Consider the following 24,449-nt stretch of genomic DNA (forward strand, 5'->3'; position numbering starts at 1 on the left):
TTCCATGCACCCCCGAGGATTTCGAATACTTTCGAGGAAATCCTTGATTGCATTTTGAGGCTTACAATTTATATTACTTATACTATATCTATGTTTTGCGTTTCCATGCCCGAAGGATAAAACGGCGTATTGTCTTGCAGTCCACTATCAGATGGTCTAACAGCCTCGCAGCACAATGGATTTCTCTTGTGAACTATTTACAGATCTTTATGTATTTACATATGTGTATTTTCACTGACCTAGATAACGGTGTATGCACAATAAGGAGTTTATACATAACACACACATCAAACGACCCTGTATAGTCTTTGTGGACGTTCGGACGTACGCCTAGCATTTCTAACACTCTTTGAGCATTTAGACGAACTTAAAAAATTGTATTGCTCAAAAAAAGGTATTGTTGAGTTTGGCTTCAAGTCAAGTACGTGGAAGCTTTCTTACTCCAAAAGGCCGAAGAAGGACTACGAGCTTCGACTGTGTATCGCGTTGGAAAACAGCTTTGAAGTTGAGGTAGATAACGTCGAAGTACTAAGACATTTGGTTGCCTAGTTGAATTGAGCGTCCAGAATCAGTTCCTGTATATGGCTTGAGCTATGATATCCTTCCGGACTTTGCAGGTCACACAGACTAAGAACACCGGCCGCTTGTTGGAGAAATCTGCCTTTGAATCCTTTTTGTGGACAGGGCATGCGATAACTGTTCTAAAAATTTCTGATACACCTTTTTCATTGAGTGATTGTCACAAAGGCCACGAGGGTAAGGTGCACGCTCATAGTCCCAGCTTCTTCATTACATTCGACAATCCGTCTGGCGTTTCGTTCATTTTCGACTATAGATTTTTCACTTACTGCCAGACGTTTTATGGATAGACATCGACATCGTGCATAACATCCCTAAGAGGTTCTTCTGGGCTCCACTTACTGGGTGAACCCCTCTGGTTTTGTTGTCGAATCGACCCTTTCGTAGCGCTTCTTCCAGATTACAGCCTTTTCTTTATCGTCTGTAGTGAAAGTTCCATCGACTTCGTAAATTGCGATTAGAAAGTCCCTTACGACGATCCTCTTACGAACGTAGTCGCGGACGCTTTTAAAGTTCGGGCTGCGTAGTATTCGTTCGTAACGAATTGCCTTTTTACTGCCTCGGCGCTTTTATTCTAGGGAAAGCTGATCGTAGCCTTGTTTTTTTTAAGGGATTAATGCAGTCTTGTGATCCACCCAGATAATGGAAGCATTTTGGACTGTTTTCTCAGTGGGCCCTGCAAATATGCTATCAGTCGATCATATGTATTGCTCGAGTTCGCATAATTCTCCAAATGTGACTCGGTCTATTTGGTACGAAGTTAATTTTATTCTAATGAAGTTTCCCTTTTCGTAGTCTTGAACAGGGGTCAAGTAGATATTTCCAGCAGCGCCTAAGTAGGATCGAACCTTACAATCTAATCGTAGAGGACCGAGCTAAACCTCTACTTCCGAGACCGGGTCATCGTTGTACAACGCAGCATCCAGTACGGAAGAAACTCTTTAGTCGAGTAGGTTGGGTCTGTTACGAAACATGTTAGGGGCTTCTGCAAAGCAGAATTCGAACAAGACATTCTCTTTGGACGTTTTTCCAAATAGTTTCTCAACTTACCTTTCAGTAAATTGAGGTTACTCAATATTACGCTGAAATGCTGCGGATTTATGAGTCCTTGCAGTTTCTCGCTATTCATCAGTCATTAAGGCGGCCGTGCCAACCCGAAATAGACCGGCATCAGTCGTATCGGTCCATTGGAAAAAATACTGCCGCATACAATCAGCGGTGGTGACCCTAATCGTGGCACGCTGAAGATTTTTTCTTACTAAAATAAGCATATGTTCACCTTACGAAGATCTGTCTTTTCTGAATGTTCCACTACTATTTCCGTCGCTTAGTTCACAGGAACTTGCATTATTCTCAGAAAGCCATGACTTCAAAATTAGTGCTACGTCTATTTTATGTTCCTTAAAATATAGTATCAATGATACCGTCTTTTACAATGGAGCGGACCTTCGAACAAGTGCAGCAGAGCGTTTCTGTGGTGCCGGTCGATTATCTAAGTAGGATAGTGCTGGTGATCATCATATGGATTCAGCTAATAGGAAAGATTCAACAACAAAAGCTTATAAATGGTGGAAAGCTTATAAATCATCGTTGTCGTAGTTGACGTTTCAAACTTCGAAGTGCAACCTAACCTGATCTCTATAGGATTTTAACTTCTTCATTGAGACTGGATATGCTTCTTTGTGAACTTGTAGGTTTATGATTGCACGGCCTTTCAGTAACAATACTTATTATATACAATACTTTTATGTTTATGTGAATTTCAATAGTAGACAGTTTTAATAAAGGTATTTCAGTTGACCTGTTAGCCCCGTTAGTTTTTTGCCACCTTTTTATTAGCGATTTCTTATTGTTTAGTTTCCGACGTCCGGTTGAATAGTTCTGCAAGTACTTCAATTACCGGCTCATCTTGTTACCGATAGCCAGTTGAATGCGATTTGTAAGCGGTCTTTGCACAGAGTTCCGTTAACCTAGCTCGAAACTTCTACCTGTTTTATTAACATATCGTTAGTTTTTGTGAGCTCTTCTTTTGTTCACTTCATCATTTTTCTGCTAAGAATTTTTCAGCTGTCTTACTTCAAACAGGATCGTTCGCAGGAAACAATCATCAGTAGTCCTACGATCAGCTATTTTCTTGATCGTCCTTTTACTCTCGTCACCACTTGCACTGTCTATTTCTTGTGTAGAATCGTATAGGGACAACATTTAAATTCATATAGGGGCATTGCAAGTTTTTGATAAACTGCCATTAGAGATATGACACTTCATGCTTGTTTTCCACCCATCATTGGTGGGCTTTTTGCGGTTTAAACAAGTAGACTTCACCTGTTTGTTTTCCATTAAGCGTGGTCATTCTTTCATTTTAAGGTTGTCTTTTAACCTTGAAAATTAGGTGTCTCTGCAGAGTTCGTTGAAATACATGTTCGAACCTTTGGGTGATATTATTTAGATTTCTAAGGATTGGGTCTAGAGTTATTTTATTTTGCTTCCATCCCTGATGTTTGACTGGAATAGGCAAATGGCTTTTTGCGTTGAAACGGGATAAGATGTACGCTTGTATAAATCTTTACCTGTAAACCTTAAGCTGTAGTGTAACCTTGCATTTCTATAGAGAGCAAGACAGTTTTGCAAAATTCGTATCGGCCTTATACCAGGGTCACCGTTTTAAAAACGATAAGACCCCTATTTTTTAATGGTGTATCAAGATAGTCTCATAAAACAAACATATATAATAACAAAAAAACTACACCAGGCTAATAATAAGTAAAATAATATTAGATTGAAAAGCCCTAGGTTCAATCCAGCATCGATAGAAGTATAGTAAATTGCGTTGCTAACTGAAGGTCTCGTTGCCAATTTGGGCAGATTATCGACGCTGAGAGATGTCATTCCCTTCGCTTCAAACAACTAACAAAAATTCAACGAGAGAAAAATGGCTGAATGGGAAATATATCATACATAATAAGAATACGGAAAATACAAAAGCAAATTTAATGAAGACTTGGGAATAACTTTTTGAAAAAGAAACGCGTTTAATAAACCAACGATTGCTCATAATGATGTAATATTGTTAATAACTTCAGCTGAAAATCTTAATACCAACGTCATTAGCAAAAAAAATTCCACCAATAACTGTAAGTAGATAGTTTAGTCTTCCTATAGTTAATATGAGGAAAACAAAACCGGTCACCAACCGGGATCAAGCGACGACGAATGCTATTTTATAAATAGATATTGACGATGTTATTGTAATGAATGGCAATCTTTCAGCCTTCAAAGCGTTTGCTTACTCACCACTCATAAATCTGTTCACACCCTACAGAAGGGGCTACAGAGTGCTACATAGTAACGTCGGCTGATACATTGTTTCCAATGTAACTTAGTTCAAGTGTGCTATTTACGAAGCAACAGGAGGTTCATACTTCATGCCAACATATATGCTCGAGCGATTCAAATTTATTATCCCATAATCGTTGCTTACCGCCTCATACACTACGTATATATATATATATACATATATATATATATATATATACATATATATATATATATATACATCTATGACTAGTACTTATTTGATCTCTCATCGTTTCGCCTTGTTTATTTTTCGGAAAAATGCCTGGCTCCCCCTTTATCTGACGTCCCCTTCTCAGTTTCATCGCCCTCCGCAGTCCTGCCCATCTTGCTCCCCACTCCTGATGTGAAATGATCGCTTTGCCTTTCCTCCTTCATCTACGCTCGCTCGGACGCTCAAATATATCAGCTGCCACTGCAATGTAGATGTGAGCGTGGCTGTATGCACATACACATTGCTCATGCAGGGTGCACGTTATACGCAGAGATATGAAGTCGTGGTTTGTCCGGAGCACAACGCGTGGCGTCTTAGATGTCATGACTTAGCTCCCTGGCGGCTCGGCAGTTTGGGGTGATATGTTCAACGGAATAGGACAGAACAACTCCTCTGCTTTAGGACTAGTGCCATGTGCTTCATTTTGTAGTGCCGTGCCCGACTATCGCTCAACGTTACCACTGATCTAAAATCGAGCAGTGAGTTTCTATACCTGCATAGGTATAACCGTCTGTTCGTTTGACTCTCTCGCGCAGCATGTTGCCTCTATCGGCTCGTAAGCTGCCCCCGGCAGGTTTGCTTGCAGCAGCGTTTATTTAGTATTCGCATTTGGTTTGCTAGAGTATTTCAACCACAACTTTCGAAGTTCTCGAGAAATGTAAATTGAAAAATGCGGCCCTTGTCATTTGCGTGCGATCGCCTGTGGTTCTCTCCTGGCAGATGGACGACCCGTTATCTATGAAGGCATCGATTCACCATAAATACGTATGTCCTATACACATCTTGGGCTCATCGAATTGAAATGACTGTATTATAATGGCCACCGCTGTCGTCGCCACTATCGATATTGGCCGTTGCTGTTTGAAATAAGAAAGATGGAATTGATATCTGCGTTTTTTGGTCCACTGCGGGCTAAATTGTCGCAGCTTAAAGAAACTGTACAGCATTACAGTTGGCGGCAAAGTTACGCCTGCCCGTCCACGAGTTATGCTGAAAATTATCTTGTTATCAGATAATAATGAGCGGCCAGATCTGCGACGATAGCGCCGGTAATCTTTCTATGCTTAAATAATGGAAACGAAAAGAAGGATCGTTTCCGTTAGACATGGAGACATCCCTCTAGAGTTCTTTTAGGATCGACTAAGACACAAATCATAAAATACATTATTAAAATGCTCATGAACTATAATTAGTCAGACATTTTACTGAAGCAACAATGGACAGTTCTATTAAGTGGTACCATTATAGATGTATTTTTCCTAGGAGGTACTGGTTGTGTGTTGAAGATTAGAGGACCTATAGGCTTTTGTGCTTGTGACTTTGCTTTCATAAAATATACAACAAAGCAATGTTAACAACGAAGAACGGCACCGATATTCGTTGTTAACATTTGCCCAATAGAAAACCTGGATAGCAGTCGTACCTCAACTGTACACAAACATCTGCTTGCTATACATACGTACATACATACTCATAACGTGCAATTTATTGTAGACACAGAGATAGTAGACTAAGCTGGTACTTCATGTGTAGACATTTTTATAAGTTTTCACATGCACGTACACGTGCGTGCATACATTCGTACGAATACATGTACTCTAGTACTGAGAATGCACTTGTGCGGGCTCATCAGCTGGCGGCCTTGCTTTGACTTCATACTGCCGTTCTGGTTCTGTTCCTACGCAGTTGATGCAAGCAGAGAGGGAGTGGGGACTCAAATACGGCTTGGTAGGCCAGACAGCACCGTAATCATACGATATAAAGCATGTGGTCTTAAAGGCTTGAACCTCGGGCTTAGTCAGATTAACGCTCACGTATCCGTTTTCGTCGGCACCCCATTTGCTTTCACTATGAAAGATTAGTATGGGTAAGAGGACTCGGGCAGGCGAAGTTGAACTCAACAACAACAGACAGAGACAACTCTCGCGCCAAGCAACGGGTAAAACTCCATGGATAGCGACAGGTTAGCAAGTGAACTCAACTATAGCCGCTACTGGCAGAACTGCAATTTTTGTTGCGATGCTATTGCAACAAAGACGCGTTCCTCGACAGTAGACGCTGCCATCGGAATTGTAACGCAGCTGGCAGCAGCGGCAGTCGCCACCAACGCTTGTGGTGGTAATAGTAGATCCAGACGTCCAACTGCTGCGGTTGGTGTCGCCAATATGTCTCGCCACTGAGACGCCAACAGGCTGAACTCTCGGAAAACCCGCGGCCAGGAAATTATAATGTATTGAGTATCTCGTTGGCGTCTTCACATCAGAATGCCTTGGTGGACATTCGCAATAGCTGACAGATGAACGCATTCTCATTGCTGCGCACTGTCCGTTTTGCACACTTTTGGGTTTGCTAGCCCACGTTTTAGTTCTCATGGCTACACAGAGGCACTGTGGTGCCCAGCAATGCAGTATTAGATGACTAGCATTTTCATCCATACATTTACGGAAAAATTTCAGTACGTAGCCAATAGATCCGTCCGTTGTTGATCGCTGCTGCGATCAGCGAGTAGTTTCATCTAGCGTTCGACTCAAGTCCCTTTCACCCGAGAACGTATACGTCGTTTCGGTTAGGAAACGCTTCGAGTGCTCCTGTAAATGGTCGTGCAGCGTACCTTACAGGATAGGTAAGTGTTAGTGATCTTAATTGTGGTCGGCGGATACCGTTATCTGCAAGCGGCTATTAATATTAAGGAGATGTGATAGCAGCGTCGGTGGGGTAGGAAGCCCACGTTCTCGGTATGAATAGACCGTTTATCGTAATCTAGACGACGACCATGCCACTGATGCCCATAACAATGGAAGGAAGGAGATATAGTCAGTGGAACAGTGTATTGGCTGCTTTTCGGATAAGAGATAACTTGCCGAGTCGTCTACTTCCGTTGTTTCGCACGAAGTAGGAATGGCGGATTCGGATATCTACGAGCTGCTCTTCCACACGAGTCAAATAACTTTAAGCCGCTCTCAAGTTTATCAGTTGGTCCAATAGCTTTCGTCATTTAACGCCGGAGCCTGTGCATTTGCTGGAACTTGAAAGGTAAACAGTCTACGCGGACACTGCGGGCCATTCGAGCTGGGCTCGACCGCTGTTGATCACTATTATTACTAATATTATGCGATTAATGGGATCCAGGTAGACTTTTCTCAGGTATATTTTTGGTTTCAATTCAAGATCAATACTGGGTGACCAATCCGATGTATTATACCGGTAATTGCGGATATGGATCAATAATGTTCCTCCCTCCTTTGATTTATCGCTTTCATTATAGTTCATAACAAACCTCTGATCGATGTCCTCGCATGTTATAGTTTGTTCTACTTGGCTGATCTGACGTGCGCCTACAATGACATGTCGTGAATGTTACTCCGACGATGCCTGAAAAGTAGAGAATAGAAAATTACTTACTACAAACATTTTATCATTTCACGGTCAGTGCAAGGTGCGGATACATAACAATTAGTAAGAAAAAGCCTACTGATAGACACAAATAACTAGCTCAATACGTTAACTCGCTTCTTCGCAGTTCCTTGTACGCCCAACTGGCTCCGTGATAGCGTAGTGAACAACGTATCTGCATACAAATCCTGATGACGTGTCGCGGTCGAGGTCCGCGTCCAGCCGTAAGACCACTGGTCTAACAGCGATAGAAAACGTAAAATTTTTCAAATATAGAGATAGTATTAAAATGCTATTATTCGGTAATAAGCACATTTCTGAGTCACATTATGATATCTTGAAAGAAATGAATATATCACTACCAAGGACTACATATAAATCATCTAAATTACACGGTTTAGTCGAGTGGGAATTACCACGGAACCCGTTCGTATATACAGCGGTTACATGTAAAGCACCAATATTATATACACCTTTCGCGTTCAGCTACTTGAATTCCAACCGAATACAGTAGCTATGCTCTAAATTCGTCACCGTCGACCTCTGTTTTGTGGGTGACAGATCATTGCAAATGGAAACGCGACAGTTTACCAAGGCGGCAGATAAAAACATCGTCTGAAAATAGCTGGTCGTATATTGGGTATGTTTGTTAGGTACTGCTAAAACTTTTCATATTATAAAAGAGAGGACTTCTACTCGCGTAGGAAATTCTGGCGTTCACTAGAAAGTCACTGTAATTTATTTATCAGTGCCGAGTATCTGACTGGTGGACGGCGACGATGAAGTTGCAAGAAATGGTTCGTGCACAATTTTAACCAGTAATAGCGATATGATTATTTCTCAGAACCTATTTTGACCCATACCTTTTGGTCGAACTTCATTGAAAACGAAAAGAAAATTACTATCGTTCTCCGTATCTTAATTACTGCGCTATTGACCGTGGTTGACGAAAACCGACCGAAACTCTTAGCGACCCCGATTTTTATCATTCGATCGACTTTAATTAGATCATATAATGCTCCATATGTTAAGGATATCAGCAGAGGCCCACGTAAGTAAAGATCACTTGGTCTAACTCTTAAAATCGCGATACCTAAAGACCCCCTGAATTTATCAGTGATTATGACGGCTTACTTTGAGTGGGCACTTCTTTACTCGCCAAATCCTCCCGAACCTAAAGCCAAAAGTTACTATAGGGTAGCCCGACAACTTGAAGTACCATTTAGTTAGTATTCAACGACAGTTAACGACTATAAAACAACGGTGGCTATCACCGATGCTGTGCGTACAAAGCTCTCCCTCGAAGTTGGATATAGCGCGGCCTGCCAGCAGAGAGCGTCGACATGTTTACACCCTCTTGTTCCCGTGCGATATAGTGACATTGAACGACGTTGTTCAACTCGCTGACATTGAAGCTCTGCCGCACCCCGTTAGGCCTGCATCTAAATCATTGCTCAGGAGCAATAGTGGATTTATACTAATACACGACATATGAGCATTTCATCTATGTCATATTCTTGAGGATACAACTTATTGCATTTAGGTGCCTACCAATCATAAAACTACTAAATAAATATACACACATATATATATATATAAGAAAAAACAAGCCCAGGTAACTCGGAACGCGTGATCATCGTAACCGTGAGCAACAGACAGTTAGAACTGACGCTGGTTCAAGTCTTAGCGTTGATATGGCTATTATTATATATTATACAGGAATGACATACAAAGACGAAATAAATTTAGAGAGAGACTATATAGTATAATAAAACAAACAAACAGAGAATTAGCGAAAAGTGTATGATAAAATAATGTATGGACACTTGTTCAGAACATTTTAGTTTGCCCGCTGCAGGATTGGACGCCGGACTCACGAACGTCAACTTCTGATCCCGGCATCCAGTTGTAAGTCCAGCTTATCTACCCATAGAAATTGGTTGAGCACTCAATATCAGCCCACTTTGCAGTTATGCTTGACGTCTGACACGATTACAATACTTGCTACCTAAAATGTAAAAAAATTACCCTATTGAGTATAACGTCTATCGGGAGAAAAAGCATGTTCATACTAGGATTTCAGCGTTTTCAAAAAGCTAGACATTTCTGTACAGCGCCATAAAAATTTCTGCATATCTAAGCAGGGATATACGACAGAAATATGTGCGTAAATTCGAGGTTAATCAAGTTTGGGAATCATTTGAGCCCTGCATTTATGAGCGCTGTTGTACGGAATAACTCCATGGGGGTATGTGTGAACTGAGCGACCGCCTGACCTCGACGCCGATAGCATTTTCAGCGTTCAAACGACGTCACTTACAAGTTAAACTAGCCATTAGGGTACTGCACCTGAATCAGGCTGCGAGCTGGGGTTTGAAACGGCACTTACGGGTCTTGCACCCTAATGGAGGCTGTACAAGAAGTTCGTAGTGAATTTTATTAACATCGTTATACACGACACTAGACAACTGTATATAATAATAACTGCCGTATACACGCTGTTAGGGGGGTATTTCAAGACAAATTGGATTACTCGACATTTTTATCGTTAATTGTCATTGTTGTATGGCCCATTTTAATCTCTATTCTTGCAAGTGTAAAGCAAGATTCTTTTATTTAGACAATATTAAACGTATCATCGTTTACTTATTTCAATAGCGGGACCTGATATTTTTGAAGTTTTTATGAAACATTTTCAGGTTTACATTTTACGGCGAGCCCCTCGCTGCATATGTGCATAAAAATTTCTTAAACAATATTATAGCTATGTTGGCCATTTGAATTGCTCATCTGGCGTTCTAATCGTTTTCCTTTGCTCTATTTATCTTTTTCAGCATGAGTCCTTTCTCTTTATCCATCGCTGAAATTTCCTAGCAATAAATATATAGTGTTACGTGTCATTGACACAGGACCACGTTATAATGAACGCATTGCGGCCTTCCTTTACGCTGTTAATAGAGGTAGTCCCTCCTCTAACGCACTAATTACCTGATATAATAGCGTTGTTCAATTGGATGAACTGACGAAATTGTCTGCGTAAGACCGTTGTACCAAAAAAACAGTAACCTGCTGGCCTTCTCCATTGCTGCGATTCGAGTTTGTTTCACTCATTAAGAATAGTTCTTTCTAAAATGAGTTCAATGAGAATGACAAGATGATTGTTAGCGGTCCAATACTATAAACGTAATTGAACCGTCATTTTCAGCGCCTTGTCCTACTACTTATATTTAACGGTAAGTGCCACAAGTGATTTGTCTTAACCAACGGAGGTGGGTGACATGGATTACATATTTAACAGCGTTTCCTGCTTTATGGCTAGAACCGGTTAGCGACAACGCAATACGTGATACTGTAGGTAGGTCGCCTTCCGGAAGCTTAGTGTGAACATAGATTTTTATAAAGAAATTATCGTTACATTGTAGTCTTGGTTGCCAATACGTGTCTAATGCTTGGCCTAATGTTAGCTATCAAAGGAAACCAAGCACTAGCCCAATTATCAGTAGAATGATAACTGAATATGCGATCTTGATGTTGCCTGACGCCAAAAAACAGGATGAACGTTTGCGTGAGATCTGTAAAACTTCTTTGGAATGAATCGAAAAGGTTGGAGCCCATAAAGGCAGTATGCACCTTATACAGAAGGATAGGCCAAGGGCTTGGTACCTAACACTATAAAAAAACATGACTTTGGAACGAAAGGTGTTTATTGGTCAGCAGTGTATAATTGTATTGAGAGCCTTGAATGCGCGCGCTGTTGAAGAGTACAGCTGTTTTACTGGAAAACTAAATCTATACTTATGGAGTTAAGTTGACCCAGTGAGTTCGTTGCGCACTTCTATTCAAGGAATGTTTCATTATTTATATCCTCTGAATTACAGGTTATGTTCTGGCTGCCTAAGTTGAAGTCTGGCGTGGCTTTTCATGTGCATGTTCATTTTTGCGGGTCCTTATTCCTTTCCTAGGCATGATATTATCTCCAGTCTGTAACCGTGGCTGAGTTCGCGTCAGCATGCACAGGTAGATAGCGAGGTTTCGCTATGACTAGGCTTTGGCCAAAATTTAATCTCGGATTTGAAATTCAGATCACTTCTCGTTCGATGGAAACGCACGCGGGGCACTGAGCGCCCATTTAAAGCTCTGTATATTCGTTTTCCTTTTTCTTTTCCATTGCGTCTACGCACAGGTAGCCTTTGACCGTTTTCGACAGTCAAACTCGAAGATACAAGCCATAGCAAAGGGCATTAGCTAACCCTCTTAAGCTGTTTGCACTTTCGTATGCAGCTCATTGAAACTTATTCTTGATGCTCAATAGGGAGACTTCTAGATCATGACTACGTCTCCTGTCGGCCTGTAGGATCTTTCTCTCTCAGCTACTTTGTCGGTTTATCATGCCAGGTAGATCTGCTGCCCCGCAGGTCACTTTCGCAGCTTAGTTGCCCTCTCGGGGCTGAGCTTGTGCCCATGCGTATTTGCATACGCCCAGTCCGTCATACCGGTTGTCCCTAATCCTTTTGAAATACAGGTGGCTCTGCAATGCTTATAAACCAGAAACAGCCCCGTCCCACAAAAACCCCATTTCAGTCTCTGTCCTATTTAGCATTAGCCATTAAAGCTTTGTACAATATATAAAACCAGCCTCTCCGGACCCTGAGTGGCTCCTGGCAACGTTTATAGAAACGAAAACAATTTACTTTAAATTGTGTCCCGACCGTCCACACCGTACCCATGCAACGGCTTCAAGCAATTTTCGGTACCTTGGCGATGCATTTTGGCACCTATTAACGACAGTAAAGTTATGCTTATTTCGCCTCCATAGTTCATACTGATTTTTGGATAAACTGTCAATACTGTCCCAAAAGAGCTTTGGCTATTTGTCGAAAAAAATCTATTCTCGTAAACTTCTAACGAAACCACATGAGCTTGAATATAGCCAAGGAAACAACGAGACTCAGAAGAAGATGCTAAAGAAAGCTATATAAACCTGAGAGAAAACGTGCGCTCTGTAAACAGTAGCTAACAATCAACCGTGGGTTGAGTCGTTAGATGACCTATAAGACAGTGAAACTAGTACCACATCAGTAGTATAACGTTTAATCAGCCCACGTCTGACGTTTAACAGCATTAATAATTACCCAAAGCAACAAAGCCTCTCACAGGTTGGAAGACCACACTCGATCATTCAGCTAACACAACAAGGGCAGAACTTTACCCAATATCGGTGTCATATCATATATGGGAACGCCTGTATCTATGCTTGCTAACAAATATGCATCCGTCAGTTATCTTCTTTCTGCAAGAGCATCCTTTAACATTAGGAAATTTAGGGTAATCAACATGTTACTTCTTGATTCTTACGGTTTAGCTGGACTTTCGAATATGCTAAGCGGGCCCGATAACGCAGAAAAGCTAGATAACGCGTAAATAATAACTATTAACCTGCCTAGCTAGTTCTCCTATGGCGCTCTGTAATTTGTTCATTTTTACTTGCTAAACTCTCTCTTTCGGTTCCTATCTTCTGCTGTACGTTTGGTGCCCGCCTTTCCGCTTTGCTCATTTCATACACTACCTGCTAGCCATTAGCCGCCAGGAAGTCTGTTGCGTCGACCATCACGCTCATAGAGCGCAATCGTTCTTCGTTGCTTTTTCTTCCCTTTTGCCTTGTTTTGCTACCCTTACGATTGTGATCCCGCTTGATCTATTCAGCATCGTCTCTACTGACTATACCCGCTTGACTTCGCTTTGGCGCAATGTAGACTATCACCAAGAAACCACCCAACCTGTCAGCCAAAAGTTCCCTTGGGAAACGGCCTCATTTGACGGTGTAGCATTTCGCCCGTCGCTCTGTCCGCGCTCTCAACTCGCGTTTTTCAGCAGGTTTTCGTTACGCCGGCGACGAAATTGATGCCCCGGAGTCGATTCCACAGCTTGAGTATGCGTAACGGCTGTCGCGTTAATTAATTACATTGGCCGTAATGAGGAATGGTGCTAGGATAGAATAAAACGTCAAGCAGGCAGGCAGGCAGGCAGAGATACGGGGAGAAATGGCAAATTAAATTAAAGAATAGGTTCAGACGGTAGAATGGTGGTGTGAAACCCTACAGTGGCATAAGCGAAAATAAGAGAGCCAGTCAATTCTGGTCGATAGCAAGGGTGGGAACGAAGTGCTTCTATAACGATTCTTCTAAAAACACAAAGTGACGGCGCCAGTAGCTTCAAACATGCAGTCACTTCCCTCAAGTTTATTAATTATTCTCTTCTGTTCACTTCAACCGCACTACGTGCCCGTCTCTCATTCTGATGCAAATACGCTATGTGATATAGCGGAAGATGGCCAAAAACAACAGCATTTCGACGCTATTATTTCGTTCGACAACAGTGCTGGGTTGCTTGACCCGTTGTCCAGCAATTTATATCATCTCTCTGTGAATAGCATTCTCACGGCTTCATGAGAATTGGTAAAAGTCCGAGAGGTCGTCCACTTTTTGTTACCATTTCACCCTGTTTCTTCGGCTGACTTGTTGTTTTTCTTGGCCGTCCTGTCACTTAATTCTTGACATTCAGTTTGCGCTGACCTCAGCCCGTGAAGTTTTCCTCCTGCTTCATTTCCTCACAAACCCTACAGGGACTGAAGTCGCTCGGCTTTATCATCGTTAGCCTAATGCGTTCGTTCAGCTTCAGCCGTTTCAGCGGCACGGGACAGCCTAAAGGAACTTCGTAGAATAGTACTACCCACGTATGGTAATACTATATGGGACTACTGTGCATAAGGGCCAGCACAAAGCGATTTCATTCTCATGCGTTTAGCATGAAATTTGGGGTCTCAAGATTGGGATGAAGAGGAGGCTATGTCTGTTGTCATTTGCGTGTACAGCCGGGCATGTTGTAGGAGTGATAGAATGTCTTCGAGACTCCCCCGATGGGTCAGCTCTTTGCTCTTGGAGGATGCTGCTGCTGCTGCTGCGGTTCGGTCCGCTTAGTTTGTATCGAGCCCAAATATGGAAAAACGCAGAGTGGCGGCTTGCAGACAAACAGCGGACGGTGAACAGCTTTTTGATTTCTCTAAGGAACACGATCCGAGACTATTTTAGCCGCAGGAACGTTTGTTCTCTTTGATCATATAATGATCTTCAATGACTGAGTGGATGAGAAAGCAATTCGTATCGTCAAGGCTGAAGAGCCATCGTTACCCATTCACTGCCCGTACTTAAATATGGTGGTGACATCGAAAATATCTACGTACATATCTATGTAAAGGTTGTGCATTATCGACATGTATTTAATTTGGAACAAATAATTAAAACATTATAATTCGTATAAAGGCTCAACTTATTATAGTATCTGATAATCGACTCAAACCTGTGAATTCACCTATTACTTTGACCAGGTCCGGTAAAATTATCCCTGAATAGAATTCCCTTACATGCTGTCCTTAAGCCTTTGAAGTCCTTTAATTTAGGTCGAATTTCGGTGACCTAAAACTAGATTTTAGGGGCGCTACTTCAATAAAGCCAAAGAACATTCGCATATTAACTAGAAATGCCGGCAGGCGAGACAACGGCATGTTTTCGAAAAAAGAACTAGGATATCGCTGCACCTTCTCTATATTAGGAAAGATAAAGGTTTATATCACAGCAAAAAAAAAAATGGCGAATACACAACGTGACAGCCAATATGTGATCTGAAAACAATTTCTATTTCGGTACTTTGTGAGCCTTGTAAGTAAAGGTAACTTGAACGTCTACAGTGAGGCTTCTTGTTACGACTTCAGATATGCTGTAAATGTATCGGATCAATTTTAGGCTTGAGTGCGTTGTTTTTGCACCATCGTGAAATACAGATATATGGTGAATTTCTTGCAGTAACGTATTCGTCTATAAGATCACAGACCTAAGGTTTGTTTCCATTAAGAGGTGAGGACGGAAAACATTCGGAGACAGATAAGTGCAACAAAGACTCACAGGCGAGGTGGCTGAACGTTTTCCAGTAGACACCATTTGTATTTTACTATATAATTAGTTAGTATTGAGCATGTGTTTTTCCCACTTGAACAAGCTGCATAGGGTTATTCAAGTTCATTTTGACGTAAATTCAAGCTTGACGTTACGGCCGCTACACATCACCAAACGCGTGTTCATAGCAGGTTATACTGCATTTGTGCTTCTACCATGCTTCCCAATTTATATTTGGTTGAAATGTTATATGAGGGAAACCGCAATCGTTTACGCTAAAAAGCTTGTTTTTTTATTAGTCAGTACTAACGTTGGTTTAGGACAGATGATTTTTCAACAAGACGTGACCTCTATGCGAAATGAAATGCGCTTAAAAAGGTTAATGGTAATTTAGTGTATCGTAACTTCACAGTTTGTGTACTACTTCAACATGACGTAACCTTGATTCCCACTTAACGCTTATATGGTATCAATGTTGAATCAATCAATCAATTAACATGTAAAGACCCACACATTAATCATCATCGTAGTAACAAATTTGTATAAACAACTAAAGAATGTCGTACGTTCAACAGGCTGTTTGCTTGTCTATTAGAAGCGTTAGTGCCGATTAGTCTGGTGCAATGCTCCCAGCGCAGATAGAATCAAACGATGTCTGATTTCTTAAACCTGGGAATAACCTGATTCTGTGATGATATTTGCTATTGGTCGACAGCATGATTTAGACACAAGGGTCATTTTTGATACCACACCTTTTCCATGAGCGAATGCAGCTGCTCGCGCTAAAATGTCTTATAGACCTTACAGTCATATAATTGCAAAGTTTTCTGTTCTGAATGATCTGGACGGATCTGCGTGATCATGGGCAAACCTTCTCAGGATGAAAAGCTCCTCGAGGTCATGTTCGAGCCGATTCCTAATCAGTTCCCTACAGCGCGTCGGGTCGTGACTCTGTTACGTCCATTAATACCACGCTGATGCTCAACCGTAATTACGATAATATCCTAACTTTAGGTCAGTAGGAGTGGCACTTAGCTTCGTCAATTATAGTTGTGTATACAGCTCCAAAACAGAGATATCTGCACTGGTCGCAATACGTTGACAAAGCTTTCGTACGTTTGCAATAAGTATAGTCAAAGATGACCTCAACGAATCTGTACATGCGCACTTATTAAACAAACGACTATGCATAGACCTACGGGTGCATATTTTTTATGTAATGGGAATCCAGTTTATCACAGAAGTTACTATTATTACTATAATAGAAAGTGACGCTACGCATCGGAAATAAAAAGTCATATTGCAGCCATCGCTTATACATCTCGTTCTCTGCTTAACTATTCATGTTCCGGCAACAGAAGCGCAAAAGTATTTTGTGCCCCCCGACCAGCTTCGAAGGTTTTGTACATAGCCATTGTTGATTACGCCCTTGGGTACAGCAGATATGGGTTTGAGACCCGGATCGCATCTGCGTCCAACTAAGCCGTGGAAAAGACGAGGGCCAGATTTGAACAGTGTAAAACACGTAAAACCCTCATTCCTTCTTACCTCCAAGGCCTCTTTCCATAAACTTTTTCACAGTATACGTTTAATTTGACATGCGCATTAAAAATAGACTTATCAGTAACTTACAAGCCGGATATTTTTTCCATATCTTATCGTAAGTCATACGTGCTTCGGCACTTCGACAAACGATGGTACATCGACCGGGTAAACGCAGTTTGACAAGCAATTATCACTGTTTTGCATGTTATGTCAAAGTGTTTCATTGTAAAGGATACAGCATCGTGTGTATCGAACGAGCCATATCTATATACTCGTAGTGCAGAATTAGCTGAGATCCGAAGCCGTGGAACTGTCAAATAGCACGAAAGTTAGCTTAAGACTCTTAGATATGCTGAAGCGACGATCTAGCGGCGGGAAATACGTGATCGGTAAAAGGAGACGCGTGGATTTATCGCCTATTGCTGCTTATTGGCAGAAAGTCTCAGAACTCATGACCGTCTCAATTGAGATACAATTGCTTTCACGTCTATTATCACGTAGCCACTTGTGTGCGTTCTGTTAGCATGGTCGACTATGGACAAGTTCTCTTGTAAGCAAACACTTAACACGATCATTGATCTAGTACAAGATCCAGACTCGAGTACGGTTTTGATTTACGTACATGAAACGGAAACATAACAGTTAGAATGCAATCGGTTGTTCTTGGAGGCACAGGCTTCAAGCACAGTCAAATTCCCTTCTCAAGTTTGAAATAAAGGCTTCTTTTGTCAAGTAGAATTAAAAATCGCTTCCTTTCATCCAAGCGATATTTATGTTAGCTCAAATACAATGGCTATGAATGCGACTACGAAATCAACGCAGTTGCACTTTAAGGCCAGAATATCGCCCTTTACAAGACGATGAAGTTTGAAATGGCAACGTTGTAAGTTCGTACATCTTTCGCACCCCTCTGTCCGAGCTGACTGGCAAAGGCAAATCATACATTGTCGGCCCCTCTCTCCTTGACAGCGTTTCTCTCGGGCGGTAGCAGACGGCGGCGTCTTTCTAAGCGGAGTTTCTTAGGGATGTTAGTTTGGTAAATTTCCCTGAGAGCTCTTCACTTTAATGGGTAGCCGCTGCAGCTAAAACCCAAAACGTAAAGAAGATATTAGGGGGCTGTCGACGAGTGTCGGGTCGTAGAAGAAAATTCAAATGCGACCCAAATGCGAGGCTAGTTCGCCCTAAGAACGCACGCGCACAACAGCGCGTAGCGCCTTAGCCCCGTGCCGAGTGACCTGCGTTGCCATTTTACTGTGTCGCCTGTATCAGGCGCATAGAGGGACGGCAGATCGTTATCCTGCAGCTAACTGCGACCCAGTAAGCGAGTTTGCCAAAATAAATAAATAGTCAGTGAAAACGAAAGATCAGCCTTTCGTTTAAACAGACGTACACTCGCGTAAAGATACTCAGTCGCACACAGTTATATACCCGAACAAATTGATTGAGTAGTCGGCCGCTAATTACAGGCCGTGGTGCGTTAAGGTGCGCGGGGGAATAGCTTTTAGCTAATAGGCCCTGGTGCTCCCAAAGATGTTGCATCGGAGGGGAGACTGGCATTGTGCGACAAGCAACGACAGAACGAACTCGCCGTTCCTTTCTACTGGTATTTCACTCCATGGCTGGCTCCATTCAACTAGCGGTTATTTTGTTGTCTGGAATGGTATATCGAACCTCCCCCTCAGAGGAGCTCGAAGTTGCATTAGCAGTAGTGGCAGCGGCGGCCGTTGCCCCTCGTATATCAGCATTAGCTGTATGCAGTGAGCTGAAAGTAGTTTGGGCCATGAGCAACATTGTCAACTCTGATAACGACGTGTTTAATTTCAATTACAGACGATCGCATGCCGCTACCAGACATGCTATAAGGCTACGAGAAATAGGACGAATACGAGCGAAGTGGTGGGATATTGATACGAGACAATGTCCAAGTCCAGGCAACAATCACCCTACCTAGGGACGGTGGCATAGCCATTGGGATCCTCTTCTTGTTCCTCTCTCAAAGCACAACGACATTCTATAAAACACGTAAAGCTGACACTGCGCCAGAGCGAATACAAAGGTCCAGTATATGTATTCTACCTAAAACAAATGCGACTACCTTTTATGGAAGGTCGCTCATTTTAGTAACAGAATAGCCCGAATGATCCTGAACTGCCAGTCGTTGCTATGAAAACATCTTAACATTATTCGATTATGTGATCTGCATTGCGTAACAAATAGAATCTTGTTGCTAACGAAGGATACGCCAATAGTACGAACACCGCAATACCGATGTGGGGTAGGATCAAATACTTGGATATTTTTCTGAAAAACAACTTAAAGCATTTGAGATATTTTCTGCGATAGATCTGCGGGATTCTACAAGTACATTGTATCTTATGAACGTATAGACGTTCATTTTGTGGCAACGAATTGATAAAACAGCTTAAAATAATTGAGAAATCGAGTCAAAGTTAGCGGCTAGCTTTTTAGCGGGGTAGTTGAGTCTGCCGGCCTCCTTTTTAAGGGGGTGATGCGAATCTTAGTCATAACAAAGCGAGAAGCGAAAGACAAAACAAATCTCGATCGCAGGAGATACGGGAACGTTATTGAACAAACTGTAGACCTTAAAATTACTAAAGGTATTGGCAATCTGCTAGTTCTCGACTTCGATTTTTAAAAATGCCCGCTTTTGCCCAGTGTACAATTAAACAAAAACGTTTGCCTGTTATTATCCTGCTGAAGTTCTTAATGTAACCTCTTTCCTCAAGAACGGCCAATGTTCATTGTGATATGCTTTTCCGCGTGACCGTATCGATTCCAGTGGTTGGCTGCGGTATTAGTATTACGCGGTTACTAGTACCCTTTCGATATGCCTACTTATTATTGAAGAATATATACTGTAGACTGAAAATAGACTGTAGAAGAAACATACTGAATCATTCGAAAAACAGACGCAGCAAAAGGCATTATTATACCGATTTAGATTTACAATATAGACCTCTTTCTGGGGTGCAGTGAACGGTAAGATTCTATAAACGGCTAATCTAATAGGATAGCTAGCTTCCTATAAGCTTTCAGTGTGTAAGGGCTATTTTTAAAATTGATAATCCTTTTGGTAATCCTTCAAAAAGCTCGCCGAACTTATGAGAGAGAACATATCATTTCTGAAACGGGCATTCATTAGTTCCCGCTTGATTTCGGTGACGCTGCCCTTCAGATTGAACACATAAACGAATGTCTCCTGAGACGCAATTGCATATTAAAGTTGGGTGTGGCCAATAAGATTTAGCTGTCTTCCAGGTAATCCTCCCAATAGCGGTGTGTAAATCTTTCTCGCCCATTCTATTGCTTCGAAATCAATTAAAGTCACATGAATATTTCATACCACATGGGCTAAAGAAGGACAGGGATGCCTGTTCTATAAGGAAGTCACAGAGACTGAATATTATCACCCCAACTTGGTCCACTATATGAATGTGTTATTTTACGACCAAAGAAAAAGCCCAGAGTTTGCAAACGTTCCCATTCCCTTGATTTTTAGTATAGGGCAAATAGACAGAGCGAGAGAAAGAGAGAGATAATGGCCTTGCGGTAGGAGAAGCAGACTCGAAGTAGCTAAAATGGTGATTTGGTGTACGAGTAAGTAAGCAGGCGACTTACTGTTGTCCCAATCGTGAAGAGACCTATTGCGCCAGTTCTTTTCCTACTAAAAAATCTGCCCTAATGACAGGGTGACAGAAAGGCCAGCGAGACAAGGCTTTGGCTGCTTCATAGATTGATTCAGTATATATATGGTTTAATAATGTGGTTAATGTTCAATGCGACAGGTTCACACTAATAAGAATTAGGATTCAGAAGTTCTCATTCCTATTTCGAACCGTTGTTGAATCTTACGAGAATGCTGACGGCAACTGTGCACCAACTCTACCTGTAAATAAATAATCCAAATATAAACGATTCTTCTATCCCTACTAGTGCAACGTACCGCAAGTGGTAAATAACTCTTAGAGCTTGTCGTGATTTGCCGATATCTATTGCCACCGACTCCAAAATTGTATGTTGGTCAGTATTTTTTTCTTGTTCCACTGGACTATGGATCCATCTGGGTTGATACACGCAAAAAACGGTAGCGTGAAGCCATATTAATCCACAAACATTTCATTCCATTTTTTAGTGGAAATTGATTATCACTATTTATTTATTCATCTTTTTTACCGTACTCACCTCTGGCATTGCCCGAAGCTAGCCAGCCGTCCTGGTAGTAGTTGAGACGGTTAAGCCGCCAGCCGTCATCTTCAGGCAGTTCGTCGGGCACCTTGCCCATCCACGATAATGCCTGCACCGTCGAGTCAGCACGAGTACATGCGCTTCGCTCGAAGTGCAAATGCATCCTGAGCAGCTAGAGATGATAGATCAGATCTATGGGAAGATAGATGTATATGTACGTAGATATATGGATAACAGGTACAGGTGTCCTGGTTAGCTAGCCCGCGGGTATTCTTCACAGATTTACAAAGCCACTTGTTATCTATTATAAATGACCCACCGACGCAGACGCAGGCGCAACCACAGCTGGTGTCATTTCCGTCCGTCCACTTAATCACAAAACACTCTTAAATACAAGCAGGATTAAACAGAAAAATCTATTGCGGCACGAAAAAGACGTAGGATTGTTGTTGTTGTTGTCGTTTTCAAGTAATACGAGGATCCTTTTTGGCCGAACAAGTTTAGTTCACGTTTGGCTACCACGCGTTTATATGTATTCTCTTTAGTTGTTTGCTCTATTTCGATGGTTCTGACCTGGACCTGCCCTCTGCGAGGCAGGCACTACTACACAAAGGTGTTTGTTATGGTTCATTGTATAGTAGCTGGTAACGTCGCGACCACTCAAACTATTAAAAACCTGTATATTAGGACGAAAGGGTGAAGTAGTCTCGTAGAAAAGCCCTGATGAGGGCTTTTTCAAGGCTTTCTGTAGATTACCATTAGTGAAGGACATTGGTTTCTCAGCTGGGAACTGACCCTGAAACGTCGAAGTCGGCAAAGCAGAGGGCCGTTTAAATTCCGTCGATGGTACTGCCGATGTTATTTTCGTTGAGCGTATAACCGCTGCTATGATTTTCTTAATTTTATTTTATTTCGGAAGCTTCCGTTAATTCACGCGTTTTTATTATTGTTGTTGTACATACTTTTCTTGTTGGATACTTGTAGTAGTGAAAGAACCCTTATGTCCTCAATGTTTACGATGACATGGTTAATATAGCACAGATAAATACGTATCGATGTTTTGTTTACGGCCGTTATCTCTAGCTGGAAACTAACTGGTGCCTGTGACGCTACTAAGTTCTAGAGCCAGAATTTCATTTTAAATCTAGGTGAGAATGTGGTCCTGGTCGTCAACGTTCACTCCGACATTATCGCTTCTGCAATGCCATGCACGAGCAGCTGATCCAGCGGTAGCAGTTACGATACCTATTAATCCGATCAGTCACTTCAGACAATCAATCAATACAATTTAATCGAATCGCTCGCACACAATCAACCACATAAATTCATCCACCCGTTAGTCGGAAGAAAACGAAAAGATCCGGTCAGAATAAGAGGATGGCACTACGTACACCTGATACTATTATTATTATTATCAGGCTAGAAGACACACTACGTTGGCACCGCTCTTTTCGGCTAGCTCACAGTAATGCTCGAACGGGGTAAACGACAGACGACAAAAACGTTTATGCTTACGGGAACACGAACGTTGTTGACTAGGATCGTACTATTTGAGCAATTGATATTCCATTGCTCGCACCGCTTCTCAAGTTCCCTCACAGACGTTATTTTATTCGTTCATGTTTTTTTACTGTGTCATACTGTATGCTAGACACGTTCTAACACAAACAGCATAACTATCACAGTATGACTATCAATATCGGACTGATGTGACGAGGCGGACGATGACGGCAGCCGTATAGTGATAGCTACTACAATAAAGTTCTGTTACTAAAAAATGCTTTCTATCCTTTGAGCGATTTTCAGCATTACTGTTACCTTACTTATACTACCAATGCTGTTTGCACTGTGACACATTAACTGCTGCTGTTTTATGGGAGGTAAATCGCGCGTGTTCAAGCGGCGCGTGCATCGAAACTGGAGCCGACAGACGACGACAGCGGACAAGGCGACTAGTGATCCCACAGTGATCCCCTTTCCATCCCCGCAGCATGCCGACGTATGTCGTCACAATCGCTCTTCCTGCACGTAAGAAAAACAGCGCACGACACGCATTCCGTGAAACAAACATCACCTAATTAGATTTCGACAGAACATTAACACCTTATCACTCGAATGGCTGTTCAATCGAACACACGAAAAAGAAGGCGAATTCTGAACATTCGCGGCAATAACGGCAGCGGGGGCAGCCGTCAGGCCACGTCAGCCAGCCGCACACCCGTGTACCTTATCCGCTCCCGTGTTCGGCAATGGTCACGCGGTTCATGTCTGCGGACTGGTCAGCCACCATTGCTACGGTAGCTTCCTTTGGAACTATACGCGAATCCTCTGGGTTATACGATTTCTCCGTATGGCCCCCACACACTCTTACGTTACACAACGTTAACAGGCGCTCCACTGACGGCTTGCTTGTTTTGATTGCCGTCAGCCAGTTGCGCTGACGTCGCGAAGGTTCGGCTGTTCGGGCTCATGGCTGCAGCGACAGCAGCGAATTTGACTGCAGGAACAGTTTGCTGCCTCAGCTCGCGACGACAGCTGCCTGATAACAGCAAGTTCGAGGTGTCATGGTCGTTTTGCAGATCGTCGTCGCCGTCAACGATGGTAGTGGCACCCTTTGATGCAGACGACGATGCTATGTTAGTAGTCGCGCTTCCGTATTCCGGCTGGTGATTGTAGTCGCGCTGATACTAAGCAAGCATCCAACGAAACGACGAACGTTGTCCGTCCACTGTCGAGCAGAGACAACGAAGGCACTCGGCTTTCCGCCAGACCTCCCCTCACTGCCAGACCTCTCCCCCGGTCTTGGCAGAGCCAACAAAACGACCCGAGCGGGGCTCTGAGCTCCGACCAACGACAACGACGATCGCGACGAGGAGGAAACTTCTGAGAGGGCGGCAGAGGTCGGGGGGCGAAAGGTGGACGACATAGGAGCTCGAGGAGGAGAGCAGAAAGAAACAAGCCCTCAAAACATTCCCATTGATCCTCTACCATCTCCACCTCCAATTTTAGTTTTACCAACTTGCATCTGCTTCAGTAGTATCCTCCCCCCCGCCCCCCCGCCTAAGGGACAAACAAACAGGCAACCACATACAGAGACCGCCAGGCTCTGCCCCTCGTGTCAACACAAATGCCCGTACAGCATATCTACCCACAACTATTCCCCGCTTGGTGGCCTATTACATTCCAGAAAGTCTGGAAGCAGTTGTTGA

The 24,449-nt window shown here is 42.5% G+C and overlaps 1 protein-coding gene across 1 annotated transcript; it reads right to left on the reverse strand.

Moving 5' to 3' along the window:
* Positions 1–6,645: 6,645 nt before the first annotated feature.
* LOC147753762 (tubby-related protein 4-like) lies at positions 6,646–24,047 on the reverse strand. The gene is made up of 3 exons (XM_086967504.1): positions 21,238–24,047; positions 7,425–7,519; positions 6,646–6,735 (listed from the first exon to the last, which is right to left on the reverse strand). Exons 1-3 carry the CDS (start codon positions 21,401–21,403, stop codon positions 6,646–6,648), a joined length of 351 nt encoding a protein of 116 aa, XP_086823630.1. The 5' UTR covers positions 21,404–24,047.
* Between the last annotated feature and the right edge of the window lie 402 nt (positions 24,048–24,449).

Source organism: Varroa jacobsoni, unplaced genomic scaffold (assembly GCF_002532875.2).
Source record: "Varroa jacobsoni isolate VJ856 unplaced genomic scaffold, vjacob_1.0 scaffold_247, whole genome shotgun sequence".
In the NCBI taxonomy this organism is placed as follows: domain Eukaryota; kingdom Metazoa; phylum Arthropoda; class Arachnida; order Mesostigmata; family Varroidae; genus Varroa; species Varroa jacobsoni.